This window comes from Dromaius novaehollandiae, chromosome 5 (assembly GCF_036370855.1).
Source record: "Dromaius novaehollandiae isolate bDroNov1 chromosome 5, bDroNov1.hap1, whole genome shotgun sequence".
NCBI lineage: Eukaryota > Metazoa > Chordata > Aves > Casuariiformes > Dromaiidae > Dromaius > Dromaius novaehollandiae.
This window is the reverse complement of record NC_088102.1, coordinates 68,935,395-68,961,326: the sequence shown is the minus strand read 5'-3', so window position 1 is coordinate 68,961,326 and position 25,932 is coordinate 68,935,395. Positions and strand designations below refer to the sequence as shown.

Below are 25,932 nucleotides of genomic sequence, written 5' to 3'. Positions count from 1 at the left end.
GTAACCTAAATGCCTAAACCTCTCTCCTAGTCTATCTACGACCTGGAAGGGCTGTAGCTCCACCAAAGCCTGTACGAGTCCAGCCTATCCAAGCCTTGCTAGAACTTATTTCAGAGTTGCCTAACTCGGCTGTTGCTGACCATCGCAAATGGAAAGCTGACTGTAGCCCAGCCTCATACAGCCGTAGCTGTGGATGCTACCTTACGCTGCCTGTAGGCTCCCTGAGCTTGGCTTTCCCGGGCCAAAAGCCTCGCTAGAGCCGAGTCCAGCTTTGCCAGAGGCGAGGCCAGCCACCCCGCTGCCACCTGCACCCTGGCCATGTGGCCACCTGTGCCAGCTCTACCTGAACCTGGTCATACTCCAGCCAAACCCAAGCCCCGACTGCCGTGTTTCCTAGCCTAGCCCTACTGTAGCACAGCAAAACTGAGCTACACTCATACCATTACCATAATTGCACTCTGCTGCCGTTTGTAGCCGGGAGTGCTCAGACACAGGCTCTTTTGCCCATTTCCACGCAGAACAGCCAAGCTCACCTGTATTTCTGCTAGCAGGTTTAAAGGGACCAGGCTGTGTCTCACACACCTCAAGGCGTTCATGGATTAGCAGACCGTGCAGAGCTGTGAAACAGTTAAGTGCTTATTTTATTCCCAGTGAGAGCAATATGCCCAAATGCATCTCTCCAAAACTGAAGCAAAGAACAAATACTGTACTCATTGGTACACAGTGAAATGACAGGCAAGTACATATGACACAGGCTACCGGGGAATACACTCATTCAGAAGAGGACTGTTGACTCAAACCTGATGTGACACTTGAGGGGCAGCATGGCCTAAAATATCAGATCTGAGTCAGTCCCTAGGCCCAAGGCGACAACTCAAGTCTGCAAGTCGTTGCCAGTGCTCTAGCACCTACCAAGCTATCAAGCACTCTGCGGCCCGACAGTTTGGAGTTTCCTTTAAAAAAAAGAGGAACAATTTTATGCGTCTCTGTCGATAGCACTGTTAGCATTTCTGAGATACAGGGAAATCACTGAAGGAGACATTGCACAAAGCAAGTAAAAAGGATGAAAAGAAAGAAAAAAGGAGGTAGAAGAAAACAAAAGGTTTTCTCAAAGCTGTAGTTGCAGGTTGACTTTGGGTGTCGCAACCTGGCATTTTCATACAGTGTTCCAGTTTTCAGACTGAAATATTTAAATACTGCTTGGAGGGTAGGATGTGCTGAATCCAAAGCTGCCTTGAAGGGCTTGAATATACATGGATTACAGTAGTCTCCCAAACAGCCTGCATAAAACTTCCCACTATCACTAATGTATCAGCAAATGAGGCCCAGTATGAGATGGGTTACAGGAAGGAAAGGGCACCTCCAGGGACAGTGACAGGGTAGCTAAAGAGTAATAAACACCTACAGTCTTACATTCAGATTGCAAAACTGGAAGGTTGACTCAAGTTAGAGTCTGTCCAGAATATCAGGGTTAAGGATTTTTACTTATTTGTAAATAAAACTGGAATCAAAGACCACCAGCGTTTAAGTAAGTCTCATCTAAAAAGCATGCCAGGTGCAGGGGCCTGTGAGATTTTATTTGTTCCAAAATAGTTTTTGGAGCACAACCAAAAAAAAGAGCAATCTTTGCCAGAAATTATTCTCATCTTTTTTCCCCCACTAATACTTAGGTTTTGTTTTGGCCTTGAGGGAGCACGAAGAGATTTGGCATAAAATAGAAAAGATTTTCGTGGGGTATTTGGAGACTGGATGGGGAGACATATTCCACTTCAGTTTTTCCACACAAAAGGCTCAGAAGTGCTTGGGCATTACAGGACTGTGAGCAATACATGGAATTAACAGAAATGGCTGAACAGTCTCCACCGCACCATGGGACTTCACAACATGATTGCACCTCCACTTTCCCACCAAGCTCTGGAGCACAAACAGACCCATTGGCAATGCTCATGCCCTGTGTTTCTAGCAGAAGAGCAAATTCACGAGTAAGTTACATATAAATATATGTTACATGAGTATTAATTCATTAAAGGCTACTTCAGCCACTACTCAGCTGACAGCCACTTGAGGCTCTGAACTTCTCTGTGTTCCTGAAATCTAAAGCTCAAAGTCAGGAACTGGAAGTACAGAAAAGGCTCATAAACACACTGTAAACTTTCTGGGATTAGCAGAAGTAACACATGAGCCCAGCCCTAACAGAGCGTGCGAGTCTGCTCACAAGTAAATCAATGTCCACCACCTTGAGAGGATACTGGCCCTTGAGCAGGGAGCAGCCCCCAGGCGTTGTCACTCTGGGCGCGCAGAGGCACCCCCACGGGAAACTGGGTTGTTTCTGCGAGGTGCTACACCATGGCTATTGCAGAGTCCTCGGTGCTGCTCTCCTGCTCCAAGCCCACGCGGCGGATGGACTCCCTGTATTTCTGCCGTCCCAGCTCAATGATGGTTTCAATCTCATCAGCGATGTCCTGGCGGCCACTCTCCTTCATGGCTGTGATCAACTTGTCCACACAGTCAGGATCCTCACAGTTTTGCTGAGCCCATGAGAAAAGCATGTCCAGGATCTGTTTATCAAGGTCCTCTCTGAAGAAAGGGAGAAACACAGAAGTCACCCACACGCTCTCCTCACCAGCAACCCTCAGAGGACTCACCTGAGACCAAGCCCATGTTTGGAGCACTGAAGAAGTCATCTAGACACACACAAACCACTCAGTGGCACTGCCTTTTCCCCACCCAATGCATTCCAATCTCTCTAGAAAAGTTTTTCCTAACAGAAATTTCAAATTAAAGTATTTTGATTTTGAATGTGACTGCAAAGCCCCACAATTCTCTTCTAGCACCTTGGCTTTCTGGTCAGACTACATGTCCCATGATGTACCACGATCTCTTCTTAAATAAAGATAACGTTCCCAATCGAAGCCCTGGACCATAGCTCATCGTGGGAGATGGAGTCCAGCCAGGAATCCAGATCACAGAACAGAACAGGAATGTGACACATCTGAACTACAAAGCTCCGCAGGTTTGTTATTTCCAAATTTTGTTTTTCAAAGAGTATGCTTTATTTTTCAACAGCAAGAGAAAACAGTTTCCTGTGAAAAGGTAACATTCTGAGAAGAACTGTTAGTCTACCTGCCTTTTATCCAATGAAACAACTCCAGTGGAAAAACTTTCAGCCAGCCACGCATGGATTTAGATTATCGCGCTGCAGTTGTACGGCACGGGTCGCTGTCGATCACTGTGCCCCACCTTACCTGTTATTGTATCCGATGCGCTCAATCTGTTGGTAGGACAACCCCAGGTTCAAGCCGACGGTCTGCCAGTCGGCTCCCACCCGCCTGGCAACGCTCAGCAGGTTTGCTTGCGTCAGGTAGCCAGTCTCGGCGTTCCCCAGGTTCAGAGGAGGGAAGGAGAAGCCGTTCAGGGGACCAGGATTCTCAGCCCAGCGGGATTTCAGTCTCTGTTTCGCAGAGAAGAGAGAGATGTAACTTGCTAAATAAATTCCCTTTGAAGAGGACAGTGTTTGGCCATTCAGTCTCCACACTGAAATTTGCTTTCTCATACTGGGGAGGAAGGAAGATTTTAATTCGGGGCTGAAGAGTCAGGCTGTAAGAAGCAGTAAGCACTCAAACTTGCAACAACAAGCAATGTTCAGTGCCTCTGAAAAATATCAAATTATAGTGCTCACAGTCACAGCTCACACTAGAAAATTTCTTTCCTGTCTTTGGAGAGTAATTTTTAATGAACCATTTCCCCAAAACCTATTTGCCTCAGCAGCAAGAGAGCACCAAGAGTCTAGATTTCTAGTTGAGGCTGCATGTGTCAGAAAGGGATGGGAGATCATGGCACATGATTTGAAGGGAAATGTTCAGCCTACAAAAACATTTGCAGGTTTAAGCTTCTCAAAATCAGTTAGATTACATAAGAGAAAGTTGCTTTTCTCTCTGTAAGCCTGGCTTTTAAAGGCCAGTGGCTCACCCCAGAATACTTTCACCCAACTCCTGTACTCAAATCCAACTGAACTACCTCATCCTAGACCTTTCTATTTTCCTGCCAGAGTGATCGAGGTGACTTAGAAGTTTATGTGCAAAACAGAAACTTCTCTTAATTATAGCCAGCTTCCAATTATGTTTCAGCAATTTGTCATCATAACGCTATCCTACACTTCCTTTACAGAAAACTAGCACCCTTCCTCTACACTCACAGAGTTCTTAAAAGGAAGAGAAGATGCTTTCCCTTCCTTCTCGCAGGTGGGCAGCAATTTCTTGCAGTCATTCATTCCACCCATTATCATGAAGGAGGAGAAAATTAGCCCAGCAGGAAGGGGCAGCTCTTTCCCTCAGTCCCGAGACTCATTTTTCTGTAGGAGACAAAATAACTCACAGGCAGTTTGATTGGCAGAGTGGCAAGCCAGAGGGAGTCTGGTCCCTTCCTCCTCCTGCTGGCATCTTCAGGGATGCTCTCAGGAACTGCCCCTCGGTAGAAAGAGACCTTTGCAAACAGAGAGCGTACAGTGAGACTCAGACGCGAGCGCAGTGGCAGGTCTGCTTTTCATTCTGCAAAAAGATGGATTTGGCCTTTCTCACCTATCCTCGGTCCATAAATACACCCTTCCACTCCCCACTCGAGCATGACTGAGAGGGCCACTGAAGTTATGCCCTAAGAGCTAGACTCTCCCATTCCTGCTAGTACGCCAAGAGCTAAGGGCAGGAATATAAAGCCAGAGAGATATTGTGAGGAGTGATCATCCCACATCTCCTCTTCCTGCATATTCAGGGCTCAGTTAGTGAAATGCAAAGCCAATGGGAAGAGAGAAGGAAAAGAGTCATGCACAGCGCTCAGAGACTATGGTGAGGAGCATCATAAAAACGATGATGATGAAGGAGGAAACAAAAAGTCCTTGTGCAGAGTGTCACTGGTTGCTCACCTGGCCTTTCACAGCTTGGCCTTTCCTGTCTACAGGGGAGGTCACATAGATTTCCTTCATGTTCTTCAAGTGCGAGTAAAAAATGAACGAGAGACGTCCATCCACACAGTCAGGGCGATCTGTGTCAGAGAAGCAGCATCAATTCAACTCGTGCAGAAAAGCATGCACCTTTTAAAGCCTGGGCAACAGCTCATCATCCACAGGAAGCCTCCAGGCTACAATCTTCTCCTCCTTCTAGTCAGGCCTGAAAGAATTTTAATCCCCCCTTCCCCCTTGGGTGACACAGGAAAGCAGGTCCAGCAGATGAAGAAGGAGAATGGCCACAAGGTGGAGATCAAGTTCAAGAAGGGAAGGCAAGACAAGGCAAGGCAAGGATAGAATCAGCTGCGATAGTACTCTGTAATACACAAAAATAGGTCATCTAGCTCTTCACCATCTTCACAGCGTGTGAGGAAATAGGAATAGAGCTAAAGGGAAAAAATATATAAACAGGTATACCATTTGTATATGTAACTGTCTTGAGACTAAGTTAGAGTCCAGCCTAAATCTGGGTAAAGGGACAGACTCTGGGCTCATCAACTCCATTGCATTTATTATTCTTGATAGAGTTCCTCTTAATTTACACAACTGAAACTGAGCTGTAAATTCAGATTTTGCAGAAGGTGCCTCAGTTTGCAGCTGTAAAAGGTTCAGACACTTTGGGGCACAAACACCATCTTGGGTTTTGGTCCTACTCCCTCATTCTATCTCTTCTAAAAACTCCATTAGGGAAAAGGACTAAAAGGGAGAGATAGCAGATATACATTGAATTTGGTAATGTGAATTCTCTGCTCTGTATCATTTCAGAATCTCTTCTCCAGAGAGGTATCTTTACGTGTTTTCCAGGAAATGGACAACATGAATTAGATCCCTGGGGGCATCCCCGTGCAGTGTCTGAGATGCCCGGAAAAGGGCATAACTGGCTGCACAAGCAGATCAGTCACAAAATAAACGCACTTGCCCAGAGCCTTTTGCAGACTACAGCAGCATGAGAGGAAACAAAAGTCTGCAGACAGCACTTCCGTAGAGAAAGCTAGACACACAAGCTGAGTGACCAGAGGATGTGACAGGCTCAGTGTCCACAGGCTGGCTGTTGTGAGCAGCAGGTGAGCAGCGTGCTGGAGACGAGGGAGAACGCCACGGAGAACAGTCCCCAGCAGGGACAGGCCTGGGGCTAGGGAATCAGGAAAGGGTTAGGATCAGAAAGGGGCCCAGCGCTACCATACCCATATCGATGCTGATGCCTCGCTCAAAAGCGGCGAAGAACTGCTCTCCCTCAAACATCTCCACCATGTCAGATGGTTCAGGTCCTCGGTAGCGGTCCTGCAGCTTCTTCAGCACTGGGTCAACCTGACGAGGGTGACAACACAGGAGACCCATGTTTGGTCTGAAGCACACAATGTCCATCCCCAGGCCTGTGTCCCCAAGCCCATAATGCTCCTCTCATTCACTTTCAAAAGGGAAAGTTTATCTTCCATGGAAAGGAAAAAGAAATGAAGAAACACCCACCCACTCCTATTCCAGGTACATTCACTGCAGCGGAAGGAGTGGTGCTCTGAACCTTTTGGCTTTCCCATTTCTGTTCTCAACTAAAAAGCAGAAAAGCCTGTGTGGATTAACAAAGACAGGCCATCCCAAAACTGCCACTAAAAGGTATTATCAGCTTCACTGTCTTTTTAACAGGTCAGTGACCTTCAAAGGCAGGGAGTTACTCATTCCTTTTCCTTCCTAGCAGTCTGCAAAACCCACATGCTGCAACAGCACACAGCTGAGGACACCAGAAGGCTCATTTTGGCATAGCAGCCTGTAGTATCTTAACACTGTGAGCCCTGTGGTCCCAGAGGCAGTGCAAGAGCTAGCCTAGAGTGGTGGTGTCTATCCTTCTTCATATTTATAGCAGTAAACCCTATCTCCAACCTCACTGGCAGGAAAACAGCACCCTGATCACACTGCGAGTGCTATTGCTGTATCCTCTGGAAACAGAATTCGAGTGAAAGGTCCAAGAGACGAAGACCCCTTACTTTCATGGAGGAGAACAAATAAAGACAAGAGGGAGCAATCAGGCCAGAGAACTATGCCGAGCCCTGGCTATGCAGCCCAGCTCCAGTGGCTTGATGAATGAACCCTTGCCTCACTGAGCAGCGCTGCTTGTCAGGGTACGTGCTCTCCAAACAGAGAATCACATTTACTTTGCGAACATCTGAAGCAACACTGCTGAGGGCCGATACCCATAGGGCAGAGGGAGTAGAAGAGCTGCCTGGGTGCTTCGCAGCTCCTTCAGTGCAAAGTCAGACAGGTTAGCTCAAACTGCCTTCCCTGACAGCATAAGCTAACCTGGTGTTGCGCTGAAGCAGATTGATGAGGTTGTTTCCACCCGTGCTATGAGCCAATAGCAGACAAGTAATTTGTTAACATTAGTATCTTTTACTGAAGTTTAAGCCAGAACATTTTGCCTCATGTTTGCTACGGCTACCAGCACGCACATGGCCAGTTGCTGTGGCCCAGCTGAGCTTAGCAGCCCAGTCCCTGGGGTTCACAGGGCAAGAAATCACTGCACTGCATCTGCTGCTGCACAGAACAAGTTTTCCTTCTCCCCGGCTTTCTGGTGAGTTGGCATCACTGTTCCAACATAGCGTGGCGACAACGTATCTCAGCCACAACCCCGGGGCAGTGAGCAGGACCGTGTGGTGCCCTGCTGCCCTTACACTCTACAAAGAAAGGCCCCAGGAGCTCAGAAGCAAGGCAACGCAGCCTAGACCAGACCTTGTGCTTGGGGACACACTGAAGCAGGACTTGCTCGGGGTCCTTCTTCCTCTGCAGAGCAATGAAGTTCACCTGGTACATACGCAGCCGCTCGTAGACTTTCTTGGCAATGCCTCCAATGTAGGTCTTGGTGGTGTACCACAGCCAGTACCTAGCAGACAAAGCAGTTAAGAAGAAGGAAAGACCCTGGAAAAGCCAGGGTCACACTCATGAGATCACCCACTGTTCAGGTCTTCAGTGACCCGCTCTTCACTCCTTCGGGGAAAAGACAAAACTGGGTGTTGAGGGAGCTTGTGTTTCTCAAGCAACACTTCAGGCACCATCTTATCTTCTTATCCTGGCTGACAGCATGAGAGGCAAGTACTCAGACTGAGAGTGAGAAAACTTAAAGTGAGGGAGGTCGAGACCCAGCAGGAAGAAGAGGAGAACTTGGACCTGAGAGGAGAATGGCCTGGCACCCTGTGGCTGAAGAGCTACGGATTCAGCACGGGAAGGCGCTAGCTGGAGTGTAATCGTTCTAAGCATACCCTGCTGGCTAATCTGTCTGGGCTTCTCTGCACTGAAAGGCAAGGAGAAGGGCCAGGAGCACTCCAAGAAGAGCAGAACCACAAGCTTTTCTCCAGTGGAGTTGTACAATGGCGTAAAAAATGATGGGTAAAGAGAAAGTCTTAAGCTGGGCTTGACCCCTAAAGAAAAGTAGAATAGGCAGGATTAATGGCATGACCCCTGGCTGGGGACAGAAAAAGCAAGGTGAAGAAACATCCCATCTCTCCCGCAAGACGAACTCCCCACTTACCAGGAGAAGTGGGTGACTTCAAATATTGCATAAAGATGGGTGAATTCCAGCACCACCTGGCTGGTAATGTCATCCCAGGTCTGGCCCTGCAGGTCGCCATGGAGAAGGTGCAGCCTGGATCGATCCAAGTTTAACCCTAAAGACAAAAATCAAGAGATGCAGTGTACAGCAGAAGCCTTGAATTTGAGGTGAATATGGGCATCTTCCTTCCACCCTCGATTCATGGATTTACAAACCCAGCCATGGTTTGGGGTGATTCACTTTTTTAAAAGTGCCAAATTAAGTGTCATGCCCTTCTCTTCAGCATCCAGGACAGGCTTTTGGTCTAAGAAGAGCAGCAGTAAAAGGATCAGGCTACCCCAATGCTTCCAGGATATTCTGGCAGAATGTGCAGTCTTAAACCGGTGGTGTGCTGATCTTCACCAACACAGATGCACAGTGCGATCCCCATCACCGGTACCTAGGGGTGTTAAGGAAGTTCTGGTAGTTCATACCAGGTAGTCTTAAAAAGAAGGCCAAGCCAATACTGAAAAAGATTTTACTTCCTCATGAGAAATCCAGAAGAGGCTAAAGAAAACAGAAATCAGTAGATGCAGGGCACTCTGCACGCAGACAGAGGAATCCCTGGCAAGTCAGCTATTGAACGAGGCAGTTTATAGCACAGTACTCAGAGCAGGAGATGCTTTAGTGTATAATGCTACAGTATTAACTGCAGCAGCTGATTCACAAGCAGGAAGTGAGAGAGAAGGCAGACCCCTGGAGGCAGCATCTTCCTTGTCTGCTTCAAGCTGTCCTATTCCCAGCCACGAATCAGAGCCCTTTCATGATACGTCTCCTCAGCTTGCAGGAGTGCCTCTCCAGCCCATCCCACCAAGCCCAGCAGGCTAAGTACAAATGCGGGTCGGCAGGGAAACCCATTTGCCAGGGCCATTCGCCCAGCTGCTGCTGCTGGCTTACTGTGACTTGCTTCTCTTCTTCCCCTGCAGAACCAAAAGCTCAGCACTGGTTTGCTATGAGATCTGAACTACCTCCGCTCCCACCACCCTGCCCTAGCACCCACCAAGCGGACACGCCTCGCCGCAATGCTGTTCCTGCAGGCAAAGCAACAAGCTTTATTATTAACAGGAAAAGCAAACAAAATGTCCAGCTTGCCACTTGTGGTTTTCCACACATGGAGCTTCTCTCGGCCAGTTTTGGGAATAAACTGACCTGTGACCCCAAGTGGGAGGGGGAGCTGAATTCTCACTGGCCTGAGGAAATCCATGGGGCAGTCCTGGGAGAGGCAGAGCAGGGGACTGGCTCTGCAACCCACATCGGCCGTGATTTCCTCTACTTCTTCCGCCGAGACCGGCAGCACCTGCATGTGGAACGTAGCGCTGTGAGCTGAGCAGTCGGGCACCCACATTCCCTTGTCACTGCACAGACCCCCAGCACCCAGCAGGCAAATGCTGTGCTTGGCTCAGGGCGCAGCGGGAGAAGGAAGCCCAGTGGCTGGGCCAAACTCTGCTCTAACACTGGCGCCAGCATGGCAAGCAGGGGCAGACCGAGGTATTGCAACAGCATTTAGCACTGTCTGCCTGCTGTACAGCACAATTAGTCGCAGTGGGGCTGCTCTAGAGTTAGATTTGCATAAGCAATCGCCCCAGATCTCACTTGCTGACCTGCTCTGCCATTACGTTCTGTAACAGAACAATAGGCAAAAGCTTCCTTATGTCCCGTTATTTTTTTAAGCACACATACCTGCAGTTTGACACTGCGAGTCTCTTCGGTGACTCCAGGAGGGAAGACCACTTTGATGTTTGGATCCACGCTAGAAAAGAGCAATGTCCCCTCTGCCGGCACTTTGCATTCATTCTCTACAAGTCGAGACACAACTAGGAACCAGGAGAAGTGAAGGACGCTACAACAAGCCACATGCTTCTGTAACAGAAGACAAGAAAGAAGAGAAAACATGCAGGCATATAACATATCACAAGAACAGCAGGAAAAAAGGAGGCAGTAAAACCTCAGCAGATCAAAGTGTCCAATGCTAGAACAGGAACGGAGCACGGCATGCTTTAACTCATCAACTTTAGGAGACATACCTCCACGAGAGGGCGACCCTAGAGCCAAAATCCACTCCATTTTATACCAGCTGGACACAACACCACTGCTCACAAGATGCTTCACAAAACATTTCAGGCAGGCTTATGTTCAGGCAAAACCAGAGAGGAAAAGGAACAGTATGTGTCACTACCCGCTCACCTTTGATTTTCTCTTCTGCTCCACTTTTGTTCTCAGATCGCTCCAGCTCTGCCCGCTGAAGGTCCGAACTACCACTTCACGCTGGTGAAGGCTTTGAGGAGAGGCATACGGCATCCAGATCTCCACCTCCTGGCAATGGAGCGGGTACAAAAAGGCATTCCCGTAAGACACCAACAGAACGGACAAAACCACGCCTAGCTCTGCTCCATGGCCTGCTGTGCAGACGAGAAGGGGAGGAAAAGCGTGGCCTGTGTGCGGGGAGTCGTGGAGGAGATGGGAGCCTGCTCTCTCCTGCAGCCTCAAGGGAGGGGACAGAAGATGTCAGGCGCAGAGTGTATTGTAACTGCAGAGAAAGTTCAGCAGTCTGTGGGCAGAAAGGGCAGAAAGGGCAAAGCAACCTTTCCCCTGAGCTGCTGTCAGCGTGGCAGGGCTGGTGGTGTAAGCACACAGGAGTTTGAATTAAAACCACCCGAATGGCCTTTTAGGGAAAGGTGTGACGCATTCCCCTTGCAGGCTAGGGTCAAATGCAAGAACAGCACCTCTCTTCCCGCAGAGGAAGAGGGCTGTAAGCAAGGAATTTTATAGCTCAGCTCAAGCAGAAGCAGTGGAGAAAGGAAAAGAGAGAGGCCAACGCCATGCTAGGGAAGCTGGCTGTGTCCTTTCTGTGTCTTCGCAGTGGGGCTTTTTTGACAGCCAGTCATACAGCTACTTAAAAACAGCGGTGACAGGTGTAGCTGGCACCCACAGCCCCAAAGGACTCTGTCATGCTGCTGGGCGGTGGCAGAGGCTGATGGCTCGGCGGGTGGCCTGGACGCGCCCTCACCTGCTGGAACTCAACCCCGTGAGGCCGCAGCTCCAGGACGGTGCTCAGCAGGACGTCGTGGTGCCGCAGCTTCACCCACTTGGGGTCCGGCGCGAGGGTGCGGAAGTGGATGCGCAGAGGATCAGAGGCAGCCCCCGGCGGGAAGTGGAAACGGATGCCACAGGCCAGGCGTACTTTGCAGCCTTCAGAGGTCACGGTAAAGCTTCCAGAAGAAATGCATGAACGTATGACACCCTGCAATGACTTCAGTGCTCCAAAAATCAACAGAAGGAATCTCCCACCTTGTCTAACTGGCCTACCGAGGCCATAAATTCTCTATGTACATTTGCAGTATCTACCAGGCAATCTTGTCTGGGGCCTTGTAACTCTACTATAACATAAATTCTTAAAAACTGAGGCATACCTGTCCTCTCCTGATGCAAGGAACAGTCTTTGTAGTCTTTTGGCACTGGATTCATCTGTAGCAGTAAGAAGGGTTGGGTAGCAGGAGGAGACAGAGGTTATTTAGATCAGGGTAGGCAAGAAAAGCTGAACTTGCATTTCGGTTTTGGTTTAATCCTAATCTGATAGAAGTCACTAAAGAAACCATGCTCACGCTCCAGGGGGTTTCAGATCAAGGAGCAAGAGGAGGATGGAAAGAAGCCTAGGGGTCCCCAGATGCACTGGAAATGCTGACTGTCTCCCCTAGGAAAGCTCAGGAGCAGGGGGAGTTAGAGAAGCTCCCCATCCACCGGCCCCGCAGCTCCCAGGGCCACTCCTGGGAGTCTGTGCTCACCCTTGTGAATGTGAGCATCCGTGGGAAACCCTGCGCAGATTCCTTCTGCTTCATCACCTTCGCCTCAGAGAACGAGCTGCCCTCCTGCAGCCGGGGCGAGGGCAAAGCCGGGGTAATCGCGCTGCCAGCTCACCTCCTGTTGCCCGGAGTGCTGCTAGCGTGAGCCACCACAGCCTCAAGGTGAGGCAGTGAGCCCCAAAACTGGTGCCCACTTCTTCTGAAAAGGCTGGACCCCTTCAAGGGCCCTTTCCATTTCCTGTGAATCCCATTTTCACCTCTACTCCCCTAAGAGTGGGCCAAGCAAGTCCACTTCCAAGCACCCCTGAGCCCTCCAGAACAGGCTGAGGTCATAAAACCAGAACTCCAGAACTGGCACTCTTGCATCCTTACAACCTAATAATTAGGCCAGACAAATAAATACTGATCTAATTCCCCCTTGCTTCTCCTCTCTAACCCAAATCTATTCACACCACGCTGGGCAGAGCACGGGAGCAGCTGGGCAGGACCGACGCAAGAGAAGCTGTGCAATTACCAGCCTGCGGGGAGGGCTCAGCTTCTCCCAACGGGTTGCCGCGGAGGCGCACGAACGGCAAGGTCTGGACCTCAGGGGGGACGGCTCGGAGGCAGTTGTTCTGCAGATCGAGCCTGGACAAGTTGGGCAGGCTGGCGAGCGACGCGGGGACCGTCACCAGGAGATTGCTGTGGAGATGCAGCCGCCGCAGAGACTTCAAATTGGCTGCAGGTTAGAACAAGACGTGACTCCCCATCCGAGCTGTTAATTATATCGCACGTCAGCTCCAACCCCCCCCCCCCCCGCTCTCCTCACCACAAATACACACACGATCCCACCGTCGAGCACTGGATCTTCACTCCCATTGCACACACACCGTAAGGGAAAAGCTTGAGTGCTCTACATATGTTTATTTCACAAAATAAAGGGGGGCAGTGAATTAGCTAAGAGGCACTGCAGCCTCTTTTGTCTTGTGCTTTACAGCACCCAGCTCTGAGATGCTTCCAAGATACAGCAGCATCAGTGACAACCCCTGTGCACAAAATCATATAGGACCCAAGAGCCAGCAAAGCTGGGGGATCCTGGGCCGCCGAAGTCACGGCCTAGCTCCATGGACTGGTCCATATCTGACAACCATGATTTCAAGCCCAGATTTCCATCCATACTATTAAGCCCCAGCTCTTTTGTTTCCAGTGCTGGATGCTACCCAAAACCAGCCAGGTCAGATCCTCAGCTTCTGAAAACTGGACTGAAATCATAGGAGTCCTGCTGATCATAGAGGACATGGTCCAGAGATCCCTTGATGCTAAAGGGACTGGCTGAACCAGGCATGTTTCTTCTGGATATCCTTTCCATTTAGGCTCTAGCGTAATGGGCAGTTCCTACTAACAACTGTATCAGGACAGAGACTGAGGGTCGTCTTCTTTTCCTAGGGGTCAAATATTTACCTAAAGAGTCTGGGATGCTCGATAACCGATTCCCAGAGAGATCCAGTTCTGTGCAGTTGCGCAGATTCCCAACTTCATCAGGGAGGTATTCCAAGGCATTTTCCGAGAGATCCAGGTCCTGCAGCGCTGCCAGCTCCCCAATGCTCTGTGGCAAGTCCTTCAGCTGGTTTTTCATAGCAGAGAAGAAAGTCAGCTTGCTCAGACAGCCGAAGTCCTCCGGCAGTGCCACCAGGCTGTTGTGGCTCACCAGGAGCACACGGAGGCTGGGGAGGTGGGGGATGCAGCTGGGCAAGGTGGAGAGGCGGTTGAAGCTGAGGTCCAGGTGAGTGAGACACCTCAGGTTCCCCAAGTCTGGCGGCAAGCTTGTCAGGGAACCAGGCTGGCACGAGCCAAACTCGTCCCGGGCATGGCCACCTGGGTGGGAAGGCAGCAGAGTGAGAGGTCACCGTGCTGAAGGGACACCTCACCAGCTCACGCCAAGCTCCCTTCTGAAGCCATAGCACAGAGGCTCAGAAGACAGAGAGTTACTGATCACTACAAGCAACACTGATTACAAAGTACACGTGGATATGTGTTTTTTCCGCTCCTTGCCTCAGTTTCCCCATCTGTGAAAGGGGTATAACAGCGATGACCTGCTATGAAATCAAGAGCTGCCACAGGCGGCTGAGGGAGCTCACCTAAACGCATCGGGAGTCGAAGCTCAGAAACAGCCAGGCCACTCCACACCTTACCGCACTCAGCAGGGCGGTCCCTACCCCTCCAAGCCTCCCACCCTCCCTCCCCATCCCTTACCAGCCGCGCTGCACAAGAAACAACACTTCTGGGGGCCTGGGGGGGCACTCCTCGCCCTCCGGGCTCTGCCCAGGCTGCCGAAGGATGAACAGCCCCGAGGACTGAGACCTGCAGGACAGGGGAGGGACCCTGGGCACCACCTCCCCGCTCCATCCTCGGGGGAAGCGGGCACGAGGGAAGCAGTGAAAACGGGCCCAAAAGGCAGGCAGTTCAGCAGCGGGCAGACGACAGGGCAGAGAGGGAAGGGTGTGACCCCCAGCCCGGCCTGTCCAACTCCAACCGGAGAAGGCTTGCACCCAGGAAAAAGAAGTCAGACAAGCAAACGCAAACTTCCCCTGTGCTCCGTTTCCTCACCGCTTCCTCCTGCCCTCCCACTGCTGTCCGTTTGTAAAAGCTTACAGCAGAGGGCACCAAAAAATACTTACGCTGCATAACGGTAAAAAATGTAAATAATCACACTGCACCTTGTACATAAGAAAATCTCAGTGAACTACTTTATTCCATTTCAGGATGCTCAGGGTATATGTGCATCTCACAAAGCAAGTCTGGCAAAAGGCATTGCTGTTATTGCCACTTTACCGAAGGGAGGAAAGACAAACAAAACGATTTGCATGAGATTTTATGAGAAAATCTGTGGCAGACAGAAATGAACCTCAGTCTTTCAAGTTTTCAGCTCAAATGCTGAAGCTTGGCCACAAAATGACCCTTTTCTCTCATGCGTTTTAAATTCTACCTCCAAAGACCAAATGACTCAGTCTGTTACAAAAATCCTATCACTCATATTGAGATCCTCCTACAATAAAGAGACGAGAAAGTCAAAGAAGGATATAATATTTATATGTGACAGTTATTACAGCATGCCAAATTACATGCACACCCTGAGTCATACTTTTTGATAAAATGTTGAACAGCCTCTTCTGGTTGATCTTGAATGCTGCTAAACTTATCCTTGCTGACATTAAGCAAGGATCAAGCTAGGATTTATTCAGAGCAACCTGCAGCAAAAAGAGCTCATAACGTTTCCAAAAATAAAAGAGGGGCTGAACATCTACCAAAAAATCTATCACCTGTCTAACCCCCTCTCTATACATAGCTGTGCGAAAAAAGCTCTCCTTCCAGAGGACGGATAAAGTCACAGTGTCAGTCTAACCAGGCTCCACAAACTGGTCCCCAGGCAGCTGCAGAAACAAAGAGGGAAATAGGAGTCTCGAAGCTGCACCTTGGTGAAATCTGCAGGCAGCTTTGAGCAAGGCTAAGAGCCAAAGCTCTAGGAAGGGGCACTAGTACAAAAACAACAACAACAACAAAAAAAGGCAAAGGCAGTTTGTCCTGAGGATGTGGAGAGGAGAATAAAAAATAAATAAATAAAGCCGAGCCTAGGGAAGCGGATGGTGATGGGTCCAGGAATTTACCTTTGAGCACCAGGGATTTCAGGCTCTCCAGACGCGGGAGGATGCCCAGCGTGGCGCCAAGGAGGCGATCGTTGCTGCTGAGCCGGACGAACTCCACCTGGGCCAGGTCTCCCCGGCGCCTCTCAAACAGCTGGAGGAAGCGGCAGCAGCCGTCAGGATAAACATCCAGATTCAGCCTGTTGTCTGCCAGGCAGGGGCCGGCGAGTGCGGGAGCCCCCGAAGCGCCCTCCCCGCGCTCGTCCCCCAGCCCCGGCAGCTCTGCCATCTTCTGCGTCTCGTCCGCGGGGCCGGGACATGCTCTGACTTGCCAGGCAGGGAGGCACCGGCGGCACCGCGAGGCAGCCGGGCCCAGGAGCGAGGACGGCTCTGAAAGAGAGCACAAGCACACGGTGAAGGCCTCCCGCACAACCCTAGAAGGGCTGCAAACAGCTTATAATCACGGCAATAGGGCGTAATGGGATTACACGCGTGAAACTGAGAGCTTTACAGGCAGACTGCATGGAAATGAGGTGCGAGAGACATCACGGAGGCTTCTCCCTCTCCTCAGGAAAAACCTCTGCATTTTCCCAGACTTCAAGGAGTGAAGTAGCTATCCAACATCAGAATAAACAACAAGATTAACTTGAAAAGACATAATCAAAAATGCCACCACCTCACACAGAAGTTTTAACCAGCAGATTTCAAAGTGCCTTAGCAAGATGGTCAGGAGGTTCCTCAGCAAACAGGGAAAGCGGGGCAGAGAGCCGAGGCGGGCGCCGAGCCCAGGGTCTTTGCAGGCGGCCGTGGGCCTGGAGCGCAGCCGCTTGTGCAACTGGGCGCCCAGGGGATAAGCGTGAGTGCAGCTGGAAGCAGGCAAAGGGCAGTGGAGCAGACAGGGCAGTGATGGGGAGCAGGGCTAGCGAAGGGGCGTCCGTGGCACGGGAGTGCCACGCCGTGCAGTGAGACCCGTGCTCTTGCAGCTTTGCCTCCATGGGGATGCCAGAATCCAGCAAACAGGACGCAAAGCTGCAGCAGACCGGTGACCAGTTATTCCTTGTTTTCACCCCACACAGCACCCTTCGGGGACAGGGAGAAGGGTGAAAAGCAGGCGTCGCATGGTGTATGCTAAGGAGGAGCCAATGCTCAAGGAGCAGAGGTATGAAATTTGAACAAATTAATTACTCCACAAACTTCCCACTGTGAAGAAGCCTCCCTCCACCCAGGACTTCTGAAATCGGCCACTATTGTCATGGCGCAACGACAGCACAAAAACGAGCACAGGGACTACCTCTGCTTTTGTACCAATGGTTACACATTTCTAAGTCACCCATTTCATGTTATTTCCACTTAACTTTCTTTATCTTTCTTAACTCCTGAGCTTGGCAATTAAAGAAGCTTATGATGTGAGTTTCAGGAGGTCTGTGTTTAACACCCTGCCTTGGATGGAATAGCTGAATACAAGTTTCTTTTGAGGGAGCGATGTAGAACTGTAAACACTTTTAACAGCTTCAGCATCCAAGGCCAGCAGAAGCAAGGCCCTGAAGAGCACCACTTTTTAATGTTAAGCTGCAGGACACAGCAGTGCTGACGCTTCTCTGCCACGGTCTGAAGGGAGGTGTCACACACAACACCCTGAAAGAGCAGAAGCCTTGCTGACGCATAAGGAGGGGAAGAAAGGGTAAATGCAAACTACCGCTTTAGTAAAAAGGTAAGTATTTCTCACAAAAATGCTGTATACAGGCACCTACACATGTGCACACGCACACAGGCACGTGCACGCGTGTACACGCACACGTGTGTGCATGCACAGGCACACGCACGCATGTACAGGCACACATGTGCGCGTGCCCACAGGCGCACCCCCAGGCCGTCCTCACCTGCCCTGCCGCCAGCTCCCGCAGCCCCAGAGTCCCGTCACCCCACACCCGCAGGGTGCCCGAGCTGCGGCACAGCCCCCGGGGACCTCCCGGGCCACAAGCACCCCGCTGAGCACGGCCACGCTCATCTCACCCCCCGGCCCCCACGGCACACACCAGCTCGGTCCCGAAAGCCCAGCCGCGGCGCTCGGTCGGGCTCGGCTCAGCCGGCCACTTCCTGCAAAGTTTGCGGCGAGCTCCGCGCTGCGGGGCGGGCCGCGCTGGAGGAGGTGCCGGATGCGGCAGGCCGAGGGGCAGGCAGGCGGCTCTGGGGAGCTAGGCCAAAGCATCCAGCCCTGCCGCCGCACCCCAGCTGGTGCCCGCGCTGCTCCCCCGCAGCGGGTGCCTGGGGCCAGATGCACGCTTAGCTGGGGGAAAGAGAGGTGAGGGCAGCTCCCGGTGTGGCTCTGATTTGCTGCAAATTCAGGGAGAAAATCCAAGCAGGAGCAGGGGCTGCAAGCCCCAAAATGTGCAGGACTGGGGGCTGCTGAGCTGGGCCATGCCCCTGCCAGGGGCCTGTCGCAGGGCTGCGCCACATCTCTGGGTGCCCACCTGCCTTCGTTTTCTCGTTGCAAGAGATTTAGTTCAGCTTAACACTGCGTCCGGGCAAGACCCCGCAGCATGTATTTTGCTCTTCGTTTTGTTAAAAAGGCGCAACGTGTGATTTTCCATCACAACAGGTTTCCAGTCAGTGGCTCCACGCTGCGGCTCACCAGTCCCGCTGTGCAGTGCCACCTGAGAAGCGCGAGGTCCCTGTTTCAGCACCACCTCCAGCTCAGAGCTGCATATAAGCTGTGCAGCACCCCCAGGGAAATTTCTCTCCCTACAGGGAGAAAAAAAACTAATTGTGTCCATGGCTGCGCTTTTTAATTTACCAGTCTGCTTTCCCAAAACACACCTCCCAAGTTACAAAACTGGGAGCCTCGTTATTTATTGGAGGCACCTGAATTCCCACAGATGAGAAGCGGAAAATGCTCTTATTTCTGTGGGGGGTTTCTACACCGCCCCTGGGACGGGAACAGCCAAAGCTTCCTCACAACAGTCCACCGCAGCGATGCAGCTTTATCTGGGTCCAGTGGATTCTGGCACAGCATTAGTAGGAGTCTCCAAACTCCTTTTTCATTTTTATTCATTTTCCCTAGCACAGGGAAGAAGCAATCAAATCAAACGATGATGGCAATTTTCATTAGGGCGAATACAGGCCGGATCAACGCCTGACCTTCCCCGCACGGCTCCTGACTCCAGGAGCGACTCCGGGCTGGGTTTTTCCCTTCCCCGCGACGCCCTTTTGCTGACAGGACGCCACGGGAAGGGGCAGACTCCAGATTTCCAAGGAGGCAGCGCAAACCCAGCTCTAGCACAGAGCAACAACCGAGACCTGCATTATTAACGGAGCCTGAGGAGAAAAAAAGCTCTAACGACACACGAACTTCATGCACGTGGAGAGGAGCCGGTCCCGCAGCGCCACCACAGCCGCTTTCGCCCTAACGGAAACCAAGATGGCCCCCGCCCCCCAGCCCCGAGCGGCGGCCGCCAGCCCGCGGCCCCCCATTGGCTGCCCCGCGCGCTGTCAGCGCGGCCCAATGGCAGCGCGCGTTGTTGGGGGGTGACGGGAAGAAGACGCCGCCGAGGCGCCGCCTTTTCCCTTTCGTCGCCGTGCTGCCGTCGCGAGCGCACGTCGCAGGCCTCTCTCCCGCGCCGCCCCCCATCCCTCCGAGTAAGCGCGTGGCGGCCCCTTCTTCTCTTCCCCCCCCCCCCCCCCCCCGCGGTAGTGGTCGCTCCCGGCGCGGCCGCGCCCGGGCCAGTCCGCTGGACTCGGGCGGGACCATTGCGGGGGGAGGGGGGGCGGCGGCCATGTGCTGGGGCGGCGGCGCGGCGCTGAGGCGGCCGTTGTGTCTTGCAGGATGCGTTACGTCGCGGCCTACCTGCTCGCCGTCCTCGGCGGCAACGAGTCCCCCACGTCCAAGGACCTGAAGAAGATCCTGGACAGCGTCGGCATCGAGACGGACGACGAGCGCGTGAACAAGGTGGCGGGGCCGGGGGCTTGCCCAGGGCGGGTGGTCGTGCTGCGCTCGCGTTTGTCAGACCCCCGAGGAGCCCCTTTTCCCTCCCCGAGGAGCAGAGCTGCGCTGTAACGGAGACAAAAACGTGGGGACAGAGTAAAGGCGTTAATGGCCGTGGGGAAAAGAAGGAAAAGTTTTCTTGCTGCCTGCCACATACCTGTGTGTAGGGTGTTTCTGGAGGGGTAGAGGAAAAATGGTTATTTTCCAAGTTAGATGCTGTGTTTTTACGATAGGCCCTACCAAATATTGGTTGACTCGTCTGACAGGACCCTTGTAGTGCCAGGTCTTTCAGCTTCAGCTTGTTTACAATCGTTTAATACCTTCATAAATTATTTACTCTGATCCTCCAATATCCAGAAGATCTCACTGGAATTTGTCTTGGTCATGGTTATTCATCCTTTTATATTTGTACTGGCTGGAGTTTATGCCAATTTAAATCTAGTGAAGTCTCAACGCCTCCCAAATGAAGGAAACACGCAGGCATGGCATTTCGCAGGCTGCACGCTCTGCGTGAGCAGATGTTTCTTCAAAATGCCTTGGTTAGTCTTACCCCATTTGTTTGTTTCCTTTGGCTTTGGTGACTCTGCAGTGTTGGGCACTGACAGCTGATAGCAGGAGCTCGCTAGTAAGATCTGTGATGTACTTTTTGGGTTTTTTTGGTTGCTTGCTTTAGCAATTTTTGTTTTCCTCATCCCTGGTTATACAACAATGATAGTAAAATAGAAGTTGGGACTCTCTGTTCCCATGCAAGGATACAGTCACCAGCTTGGTTTTAACGTTTGGTAGTGCTAAGAACAGGACCCTGCGGTTTTTGGTTTGGGGCCCAGTGCTTCGGAGCCTCCCAATGGAAGTTAAGCAAGATATGTTAGCAGTCCCTCAGCGACTAACAAACCATTAGTGGGGTTTCCCAGTTGGCTCCAGGAGGCCTGTGTATCCTGCTTTCTGCAACATCCATGGATTCAGTATGAATTTCTTGCAACAGATTTCATGAGAAAAATTTCACAGAAAAGTACGAAAGACCTAGCTGGAGCTTTTATTTCCATGTTCTGTCCCTTCCACTGAGAAATAAGGAACGTCAGAGCTGTGCAGGCAGCAGGATGGAGGCATTGCACACAGTTATTAATCAATACTTGTTTAAATGCAGCTTATCCTCTTGTTTTAAGGCTATTAACATTTTACATTTACTTCACACAGGTCATTAGTGAGCTGAATGGAAAAAACATTGAGGATGTCATTGCTCAGGGTAAGTGCAATCTCCAAATGTCACGGGTAATTGCCCCTACCAGTTTGGTAACTTAGGCTCAAGAGCACAGAATTCCTGTCACTCCTTGGTTATTCATTGGTTCAGTCTTGCTGCTGAGGACTTTCATGCTGGATCTCTGCCGAAACGACTGAAATCCGGCAGGTCCATTCTAATTCCCTGCAGGTCAGTGCCAGTACCTGCTGGGTTTCGCTTGTGGACCACATTAAACCGGGAGACTTCAAAATATATGGGCTTACTGGTAGTCTGCTCATAACACAGTTTTCTGGACATGTTGATTGGAGAAAGAATTAGCCAGTCTTTGGTACTCTGGGAGATTTTTTTTGATTTACCCACTTTGCACACTAATTGAGTAAAATAGGAAGAAGAGACTGTTAAATGTGAATAGAAGTGACAGTACCTGTTAAGGGCACAGTTTCCCCCCCCCCCCCCCCCCCCCAAATTAATACAAGCCTTCAAAACACACCTTGGCTATAGCTGCCTTAGTCTGGCCGTTCCTTTCCCCTGAGATAGGGCTCTTGGAGGTACTGACTTGTACAGGAAGCTTGTGCTCTTACCTGCTGGCACCTAAGCTGGAACTCCTAAAATTACTTCACTGGGTCACAGGGCTGAAACAATATAGAGCTGAGGTAGTGCAAAGGTCTGGAATTTAATTAATCTCTATTTTGCAAATACTTAGTCACAAGGGAACTTTTAAGCATATAATTTGAACTATATTTACTTAAAGGTTGCCAAGACCCTGCCTGGTATTGCTGGTAAGAACAGTAACTGGGTGTTTCTATCAGTGTGGTCTGAAGACCACAGAGAGCCATTATGTGTGTGCTTACAACACATTTAAGCCATCTCTATGTAATACTTGATCTTAAAATAAGTAGTTTCATATGTCCATCAATGTGTTCTACGAAACATGTTTGTTTACTTTGCTAGTTTATTAGAGCTTGAAATAACAAGGAGTTATCTAGAAACTTTAGAAATTCCCAGAAATTGTGATACAGGCAAATGCACTGCGTACACAACCCCTGAATGCCAAGGGAGCCGTGGTATGTGAAAGGCAGATGCCAGAGAACTAGCTGACTTTCCAAAGACAAGCATAAATCAGAAGGGAGTTTGCTAGTCTGCAGGGACATGCAGAAATAGTTCATAGGGTGTTGGAGGAGCAGATCAGAATACTGTATTCTTTGCCACAAATACAGCATTTTTTTCTTCTCTCTCCTGTGTGACCTTAGTCATGCCCTTACAATTCTCTGTACCTTTAAAAGAAAAAAAAAAAAAAAAAAAAGCCAAGACTGCCCATACTTATTTTTGAGCTATAGTAAACTTAGCAACTTGTGTGATGATACATTGTATTCAGGATTTGCAACATGGTAGCCAATAAACAACACGGCTCAACAGAAATCACCTAGAAAGAGCTTTTTAAGTCTTGTTTTTCTGTGTGTATGAAATTTGTTAATGTTGGCCACTATTTTTATAGGGCCATTTTGGAAAAAATGTAGGGATTTTATATACAGAAGAAAATTTATTAATACAGTGTCAGTATTTTCCAGATAAGCTTTCAATGTGAATAAGCATTTGTGAATCTGAAACTCTGGGTCCTTCTAGTAGAATGGCTTATGCTTTCTTATGATGGATGCAGCCTGTTGTTCCTTTCGGTTAATAGTGACTGTTCAGTATCTGAGCCTTAGAATCTGAGTTTTCCACACTTTCATTTCTCCCCCTTTTCACCCTGCCTGTGTTCCAGATCACGCAAGTACAAAATCTGGTCTGCACGTTGCCATACCTGTAGCATTATTAAACACGCTGCAGTGAGCATTTAACTACTGTTCGTCCTCTGTCTTGTTCAGGTAACGGAAAACTTGCCAGCATGCCGGCGGGAGGAGCCGTGGCCGTCTCTGCTGCCGGGGGCTCTGCTGCTCCAGCTGCAGGCGGTGCTGCCCCTGCTGCAGGTGAGTGCAGGTGTCTGGTTAGTGTCCTGAGGCGGGGGAGACATGTCGTCACAGGACAGCTCCATTTTCTCTGTTAAAATCTCTCCTGAAATGCAAATGTCAGTCTCTGTCCAGCTTGGCAGTTGACTGTGTGACTGAAATGTGAATTGAATGGTTACTTTTTGTGGGCATTTACAAGCGTTTGTTCTTTAGCCACTGTAAGTTTGTTCTGGTTTAGAACTGAGAATCAAAATGAACTTTATTTTGTAAAGCGCCTCCCTTCAGTAGTAATGCCTGTGTCCCTTCAGTGTTTATATTGGCTATTGAAAGGGAGTGAATGGCTGTGAAGATGAACGGTGGAGTCTGAAATACCAATAACATGAAAGCGGAGAACACAAAAGCATAAATTTTGGTCTTGAAAATCTGTGGTGCCAAAAAAGTACAGTAAGTACTGACTATTGGCTTTGTTTTTTTCTTCCTTTCAGCTGAGGAGAAGAAAGAAGAGAAGAAAGAAGAATCTGAAGAATCTGACGATGACATGGGATTCGGCCTATTTGATTAATTATTTGTTATAGAAATATTATTAAATGTTTGTTCTTTTAAAAGGTTTTTGAGTTTTTTATTGTTATAACCATACAGTGCTACTGGGTTCAGACAGCTTTCTTAAAATAGCTCTGGCAAAGCTTTGATTTTTAGCTCTGTCTGATATAGGTATGTTAATTATGACCAAATGAGGCTGTGGAAAGCACTTAGATATTGCTAAGCTTGTGTTAAGCTTAATGCTTCTTTGGAGACTCCTATTTATTAAATAGTACATGGAAGTTGAATTTACTTGAATTTACCCTCTTCATGCTATTTTGACATCACAGTTATTCAGAAAAGAATCCTACCTATTCAGCTGTAAAAAGGCTGACTTTTTTTTTTTTTTTTTTTTTTTTGAATCTATCTAGTCAATTCCAAAACATAGGAATGGAAAGCAAGCCTAGATTAGTCCACAAGTGTTATTTCAGAGCAAATTGTAGTAACTATTGTTTGTAACCATTTAAAAACCCACTGATTTAATTGCTGCTTCATATTCCTAGATTAGGAACACCACCAAAAAAATGTTTGACTATGCTTGGATTTCATGTTACATCCATATGCTCAACATAGAGCCTTCAACAAGAATACTGCATGTCTGCCTGCAGGTCCTGCTCTGCAGGGGCTTTTAACCAAAGGACTCTGACATCAATGCAAAGATGCTCTTAATACTGAATTTCTGTTCTGGGGACAGCTACAGTATCAGCTTGAACTGGAACACAAAACACATTTTATGAGGAAAATATTTTTGGAAACTGACCTCTGTAGTGTGCCCAGAAGATGAGTATCCTCTCAAGCTAACGCAACTTTGCTTTTGTAAAGTGTTCTCTGCTATGAGCCGCTTCCAGTGACTTCTGCAGTGGTCTTTGGTTGTCACTGCTAACAGGTGATGTGCAAATAGACACGTGGTGATCTTCCAATGCCAAGTTTTCCACAGGTAGTGCCAAAAGAGGGGGTCCTGGAGCAGTCTGCACTATGGAGTTTTGCCAACATAGTTACGTTGTTACAGCGTGTGGCTGAGACTGCTATGCAGGCTACACGTCATGGGACGAAGCATGGTGAATATGTCTCACAGTGTAGATGGGTGAAATCCAAGTAGGAAAAAGTGTTTTATCTCCCTATGGCATACTGGAGAAAATGCCCATTGCTTAGCAGCAGCCAAGGGAGAGGGAGCAGATGAAACTCCCATCCTCAGTCCTCACAGTGGCCATGATTCAAGCAACTACCCCTTCCTGCCTTCTCTGTGTGTTGTGAGAAAGAGCTACAGGAGGCAGCGTCAAAACCTTTCATCTACTTCAGCTCAAGTCTTTGCTGGGGTGATCTTTGGAGCTGTAAGGAAGACTGCTTATGTTTACTCTAGTTCTCTGTCAGAACTGTAATAGCTGTGTTTCAGTCCCTGCTGATTTCCCCATTTCAGGTACCTGAAAATGAGATGTTCCTGGGTCTGGTTTCACTGAGAGGTAGCCCCCAACCTTCAATATTGCCTTGCTTTGGCTGCTACAAGGGCAAAGTCAGTGTTCTCACAGGGAGGAACTATGCCCTATCACCACATGCAGCTGGGCCTTTTCTGTGCACAAAGGACTTCTGTTTCAATGGCACTGAGCTATTCCATGAGTTTTGTTGTGCCCAGGCCTGTGGGATGAGACTGAAATCTGTGCTGTCAGCTGTGCCCTAGGAGAAAAGAGCAACTAGAGCACTAAAATGTCTCCCTTGGACTCCAGCTACATCCGGACTGACTTCCCTCTCTTGAGCATATTTTTCTACCTCTCCCTATGACCCATGAGGCTTTGCGTGTCCTCTCAGCAAACGCTTGTTCTGTGTATCCTCTTAGCAAATGTAAATTTCCTCCTGAAAGTGCATCATTTTGATGAAAACTGTCATTGGTCAATCTGTTTCAAGGAGAAGGTCTGTGTTTGCACAGGCAAAGACAAACAGCAGATCATTTGCCATTGCCCTGTAATGGCTATGTCCCCTTTTAGATAGTTTGTTACACCACAGCATTTTACTACTGGTGGCAAACTCTTTAGAGGAGAAATGTTTAGAAAGTAGCTCTCGTCAAGCACCACCAGCACAGTGCTCATCACGCTGCCACAGGGAGGCAATGCCTTTTGCACAGCCGCCCTGTAGGCATTCACCGTGCAGGCCAGGAGGGAGGTCTGCCCAGAGACTTCACGTACGTTTTTCAGGATTTG

General features: G+C 49.6%; 2 protein-coding genes and 1 non-coding gene across 3 annotated transcripts; 2 read left to right on the top strand and 1 right to left on the bottom strand.

Moving 5' to 3' along the window:
- Positions 1-623: 623 nt before the first annotated feature.
- Positions 624-19,422, bottom strand: PIDD1 (p53-induced death domain protein 1). Its single transcript, XM_026108264.2, has 16 exons — positions 18,033-19,422; positions 16,021-16,386; positions 13,817-14,230; positions 12,891-13,094; positions 11,987-12,041; positions 11,584-11,785; positions 10,761-10,889; positions 10,257-10,436; positions 9,726-9,873; positions 8,517-8,652; positions 7,721-7,871; positions 6,184-6,307; positions 4,919-5,037; positions 4,375-4,482; positions 3,246-3,451; positions 624-2,577 (listed from the first exon to the last, which is right to left on the bottom strand). The coding sequence occupies exons 2-16, from the start codon at positions 16,283-16,285 to the stop codon at positions 2,340-2,342; spliced, it is 2,679 nt and encodes an 892-aa protein (XP_025964049.2). The 5' UTR covers positions 16,286-16,386; positions 18,033-19,422; the 3' UTR covers positions 624-2,339.
- A 74-nt stretch (positions 19,423-19,496) lies between these two features.
- RPLP2 (ribosomal protein lateral stalk subunit P2) lies at positions 19,497-23,766 on the top strand. The gene is made up of 5 exons (XM_026108265.2): positions 19,497-19,632; positions 19,819-19,942; positions 21,173-21,221; positions 23,081-23,182; positions 23,647-23,766. The coding sequence occupies exons 2-5, from the start codon at positions 19,820-19,822 to the stop codon at positions 23,721-23,723; spliced, it is 351 nt and encodes a 116-aa protein (XP_025964050.1). The 5' UTR covers positions 19,497-19,632; position 19,819; the 3' UTR covers positions 23,724-23,766.
- LOC112988048 (small nucleolar RNA SNORA52) lies at positions 21,382-21,514 on the top strand. Its single transcript, XR_003260441.1, has one exon. It is a non-coding gene; the product is annotated as a small nucleolar RNA SNORA52 (small nucleolar RNA).
- Positions 23,767-25,932: the final 2,166 nt, after the last annotated feature.